Below are 5434 nucleotides of genomic sequence, written 5' to 3' on the forward strand. Positions count from 1 at the left end.
AACACAAAAAAAAAAAAAAAACAAAAAAACAAAAAAGAAAATATAAACGTAGAAAAAGAAAAGAAGAAAAAAGAAATGTAATATAACACGTGTTGTGTTACATTCGCGATGAATTTCAAAACTGTAAGGTTAGACGAGTTTTTTGTATATATATATATATATACACACACACACATATATATATATATATATGTATATATATATATAAAAGTTCATCGGCAAGCAGAGAACACAAAAAAATGGTGTCTCGTCGAAGAAATCTGTTCAATGTTCTTTTTTTTTTCTTTTTTCATTTTTTTATTCTTTAAGGGGTAAATCGTAGCTATATATTTATTACTAAACGTACATGCGGGTTTTCGTACCGTGGCGTGATTAACGTCTTTACTATCAGGATCTTTGTATCGATTTAAGCGTAATAATGGCAATGTCGTGGCATTCGTTTCCCATTTTTCTTTTTTTTTTCGACTCTTTCTCGATTCCTTTCCCTTTTTTTTTTTTCTTTTTTTAAATCTTCGTCGTGACATTCTCTCCGTTAATCCCCTACCTCAGCCTCCCCCAATCACGTTTCCAATCACGCGAACGTAGCAGAGACGAATCGGTTCTCTTTCTTTTTCTTTTTCTTTCGCCTCGTTTCTCTTTTGCGGCTTTCCTTTGTTCTTTTCTCTCCCGTTTTCTTTTTCTTCCTTGTCCTTCGTGAAAACTCGCTTTACGCGCGAAGTACGGCTACAAAACAATGCGCGATTCTTTTTTATTTTTTTCCATTTTTTCTTTTTTTCTTAAACTTTGTTTTTTGTTTTTTTTTTTGGTTTTTTTTTTGTTTTGTTTTTGGTAAGGCACCCCCAGTGCTGAGTATATTCACGGAAGTATTTAGCAATACAAACTAGTGACTAGATCATCTTTAAGTCACGCGAGAGAGAGAGAGAGAGAGAGAGAGAGAAGGCAGCAGCAGCAGCAGAATAACAACAAAAAAACATATATATAGAGAAGAAAAAGCGAGAAGAAAAATAGCGCAGTGAGTATACATTATATTGTGCGAGATAGAAGTAGAAATAGAAATAGAAATAGAAAGTGAAGTTGAGAAGGGGGAGCGATGGCAGTAAAAAGAAAAAGAAAAGAAACCAGCGCGAAAGAAAGTCGGTGAGAAACGAAAGTGGCAGATGTGAGGGTCGAAGAGAGTGAAGAAGAGTCAAGAGAGAGAAACCGGAAGTGATCGACAACGACACGAGACTCGGGGCAGGAGGGAGGAGGATGGAGGGTAACAAAACAAGAAGAAAGTGTCTATCTTAGTAGACGAAAATGCGATTTTAAACGAGTCCCGTATCATGATATAATGGAAACAGTTTCTTTTCTCTCACGTTAATATAACTCTGTTCGTTTTTTTTTTTTCATGTTCTTCCCTTGTTCTCTCCACCTCTGCTACAATTCCATGCGACGCAATTTTGTTACAGGAGAAAAGAGCATAGGAAGAGGGCAGAGGGAGAAGGAGAGTACCAAAGAATACTAAATGAGAGGAGGGTGAGAGGCGAAACGACGGAGGATAACGGAGGATAAGACGAACAAAACTGAAGGGAACCGAATCTTCGGCGAAGAGAATGAGACACGTACGCACAGACAGCGAGGAAACAAGGCCAGAAAGAAAATGAAGGAAACGTAAGTAACAACTAAATAGAGGAAAGGCAGTGGTGCGTTACTTTGGTATCTTATAATTGGTGTTTCGCACGGATCAACTGAGGTGTCCGCGGGCAACGTATCGTGGGCAGAAGGTCATCGTCATTGTTTTCTTTTTTTTTTTTTCTTTTTCTTTTTCTATATATATATCTTCTATTTCATATTTTTTAATATGCTCTCTTCTTGCAGACCGAACACAGTATGGCTGACATACGATTTAATTGTCCATTCCGCTATAACCGACCATCGATAACAAAGCACGAACGAGAGAGAGAGAGAGAGACAGAGACAGACAGAGAGAGAAAGAGAGAGAGAGAGATAAAATGACGAGGACCTAACTCGCATCGCACGATTAATTTTATATATATATATATATTTTTGTTTTGTTTTGTTTGACTAGGTTAGGAATACGATCCTCTTTCTTCCATTCTCGTTTTAGGAGGATCGATGCACACGGTTCTCGTTCTTTTTTTTCTTTTTTTTTCTTTCTTCTTCTTCTTTTCTCTTTTTCCGTTTGTTTCCTTCTTCCGAGCGTGCTGGCCACGAGAAAAAAACAAGGATGAGGGATGAATTACGATCCGTCGTGTTTACACCATTGTCAGAGAAGATCAAACGTAGCACACACAGCTTGAATAAAGAACCGCCGGCCGTCGGTGATTGTTGTTGGCTGAATTCGCGTCATTCTTCCTCCCATTCTAAACGGCGGTCTCGGTATGACTGTGGCTCGACAGCCTTTCCACGTCTATCTCGGGTATGGTCAGCTCGTCTGGATTGTTGTCGGCGTATTCGATGCTGCTCGTCTGCGAGAGCCGCTTGCTTAAGGACGATTGTTTCCTCAGTACCTCCGCCAATGTAGTGCTGCTGTGCTCGCTCGTGTAGCGCGCGTCTAGGCCCTGCCGAAATGCGTTCACTACGCGGATCTGTAACCGGAAACCTTTCTATCAATACAGGGCCATCGTGTCCCTGGCTGTGCCACGAGCTTCGGGAGAAATAACACGTTAGATAAGTCCACTTAAGTACATAATTCGAGATTGATCCCCTATCCTCAGTCATCTGCCCATCGACATTCTCTCCTTTCTTTTTTTTTTTTATAAATGTCTCTAATTTCCCCTAAGTCTCTTCGCTCGAACCCGATTGTTGCAAGAGAAAGGCAAAATAAAACTAGCAACGTTAGCTTCTCCCTAAATTCAAAATTTACCTCCTTTCCTTCTCAACCAATGATGACACTACTTTCTTTTTTCCTTTTTTTTTTTTTTGGACCTTCAAACGACGAATGTCGAGGGGAGAATAATGCTTGCGGCTTGAAAGCAACACCGAGTGACCAACGCTGAGAAGCACAATTTTTTGAGCAAGTTATGGGAACAAATATATATACTTTTTTTTCCATTGTTCTTGAAAGGATACGATGATCAATCTCTGCAAAAACAGATTAGGGAACAGTCATGTAGATATTTGTATATATATATATATATATATATATAAATATAAATATATATATATATATATATATATATATATATATAAGTATAATTATGTGTATGTATAAAGAGACAGAAAGCAGCGGCCACACGAATTACTAGAAGAACTAGCGGGGCGTTGATAACCCTGCACAGCAAGGCAATAGTTAGACAACAGAATCTGAAGAGCGACGTCGATGGTGTCCAGAAGTTTTGCAGATTAAGATGCATCGTCGGGTAACAAATCAATCTGTTCAAGAGAAATTTTTCTTGCATCATTCAACTTCCATTCTTCTTATTCTTTTCTCTTTCTCTTAACAGGACAACAAATTCCACGACCCATTGACGTCATCACCTCAAATTATTACTTGCAATGTCACGCAACACCACGTGCACCCATCGATCGTCGAAGTCTTTCGCCAGATCTTGTTTCCACGTTTCGTTTTTCATTTTGGCAACAAGACCAACCAACCGTTTCAGACAACGCGCGATCATCGATGCAGAAAGCGGATATGCGAGGCTGGAAAAGCTTCTTTTACGTTTCACCTCCGGCTCACGTTAAGCGTATGTAACTTGAACTATGTCTATCAAGTATCTTCAAAAATGTAGAAAATGATCAAAATCGTTGAGCTGTTTAAAACGCTGTTTATCCCAAAGAAAAAGCCAACACAATGCTACATTTTTTTTCTTTTTGTTTTTTTGGCAAAAAACACACTGCCCAAAAATGGTACACGTGACTGAAAGCTATTACAATACTTTTATAATACCAATACCAACGAGAGAGAGAGAGAGAGAGAGAGAGAGAGAGAAACTAAAGAAAAAAAAAAATAAAAAATAGAAGAAAACTGGAACTCTCCACGCATATACACTTGCATCGTCTGGTGAGCTGTAATACAGCGTGACAAATTGCAGACTGCAAGAACGTAGCATGCATTTGGCGTAGTATCACGTAACCGATGAACATTGCTTATGTTTAAATCAGCCAAAAGATTTACCCCCTTACAAGAGAAAGAACAATCCCCATCCAAAAACACCTGCGAGAGGTGTTCAGGTCTTATTTATTCTCGTATTCTTCTCAACGTAAATATATCATAGAATGTATTCTATATATATATATATACACACATATAGAATATATAAAAAATATATATATAGAATAAATCTCTCTCTCTTTTTTTTTTTACTTTCTTCCTTTCTTGCATTTTTATGGAGGTGGCAGGAAAATGTGTCGCGTTAATGATTCACTTTTGTTTTCAAAATTCTCTCTTTTTTTCTTTTTTATCTGATTATATTTGATTGATTGCTTTTTTTTTTTGTTGTTTGACAGAAAACATTGAGGGAATACTTACACGATGCGCCGTGGAGAGAGGTCCCCTAACCAGGCTGACAGTCAGACTCTTTAACCTGGTCGAATATCCGGTTTAGATAATGCGTTTCTCTGGTATTTTAAACATGCACGCTACACCACGCAATGCGCTCTGCTGATCAACGATTTCTCCGCTCCATAGGGAGAGACAACGGTCATCCAACGAAATGATTCGTTCATTGTACTTTTCGGTTCATTTTTTTTTTTTTCGGTTTTTTCACTTCTAAGCAGCTCACAGGTCAGCACACGTAGTCTGGTGATTCCCCGCTTTACGAAGGAAGCGCCTGCCCTCTTTATTCTCATTACCGAATTATGTAGATACGTATAGAGAGAAAGAGAGACAGAGAGAGACACAGATATATACACACACACACGCACGCATACACACACACTAGTAAGATCAAATTTATCTTTAATTTGGTTAAAAAAAAAAGGGGGAAAAAAAGAATAATAGTGAAACACATGAAGAAAATTAACTCTTGTCTCTTTTTGTTTGTTGCGAAAGCTTGAAGGAAACTGGCATGTTGGTAACATCGTACTCAAGCTTATCGACGGTTGATAAGAAATTGAACAAAGTTGCGGAGGGAAGTCGCATCAATCGTGCCGCAAGGATCAGCCAGAGTGTACAAACTTATTAGAAAACAGAGACAAAGAGAGAGAAGGTGAATGGTGGCAAAGAGAAGTAAAGGATCTTTTTTTTTTTTCTTTTTTTTTAAATTCGTCACAATTGAGAAAGAGGCCTCGACATATTATCAAAGATCACCGAATATATTTCGAATTATTCGAGAGAGAGAGAGAGAGGAAAAAAAAGGCAGGAACTGACCCGATAACTTGAAGAATCTCCCATGAGAGCCAGCACAAGAACTACAAATCTCGTTTATTCGTGCATTTTCGCTTCTTTCATTCCCATGATCGATCGAGGGAAAGGAAAGAAAAAAAAAAA

The 5434-nt window shown here is 38.3% G+C and overlaps 1 protein-coding gene and 2 long non-coding RNA genes across 20 annotated transcripts in view; 2 read left to right on the forward strand and 1 right to left on the reverse strand.

Moving 5' to 3' along the window:
- LOC122528705 (plasma membrane calcium-transporting ATPase 3) overlaps positions 1-5434 on the reverse strand; it is a 60191-nt gene that overhangs the window by 11881 nt on the left and 42876 nt on the right. For 6 of the 17 annotated variants that reach the window (XM_043654111.1, XM_043654100.1, XM_043654098.1 and 3 more), the window contains one exon: positions 2045-2588. The exons of 3 other annotated variants lie outside the window; for them this stretch is intronic. In XM_043654111.1, the coding sequence (XP_043510046.1) occupies positions 2364-2588 (225 nt within the window). In that variant the 3' untranslated portion in view covers positions 2045-2363. Of the gene's footprint in view, positions 1-2044; positions 2607-4474; positions 4783-5434 lie in introns of those variants that run through there. 8 more of the 17 variants (XM_043654097.1, XM_043654101.1, XR_006306641.1 and 5 more) reach the window with 7 other exon arrangements.
- Positions 1096-1957, forward strand: LOC122528719. Its single transcript, XR_006306651.1, has 2 exons — positions 1096-1763; positions 1858-1957. It is a non-coding gene; the product is annotated as an uncharacterized LOC122528719 (long non-coding RNA).
- LOC122528717 lies at positions 2586-3924 on the forward strand. 2 transcript variants are annotated; one of them, XR_006306648.1, is made up of 3 exons: positions 2586-2985; positions 3217-3362; positions 3447-3924. It is a non-coding gene; the product is annotated as an uncharacterized LOC122528717 (long non-coding RNA). The 2 variants fall into 2 exon arrangements; XR_006306649.1 differs by lacking the exon at positions 2586-2985 and having other exon boundaries at positions 3139-3362.

Source organism: Frieseomelitta varia, unplaced genomic scaffold (assembly GCF_011392965.1).
Source record: "Frieseomelitta varia isolate USP_RPSP 00005682 unplaced genomic scaffold, Fvar_1.2 scaffold_255, whole genome shotgun sequence".
Lineage (NCBI taxonomy): Eukaryota > Metazoa > Arthropoda > Insecta > Hymenoptera > Apidae > Frieseomelitta > Frieseomelitta varia.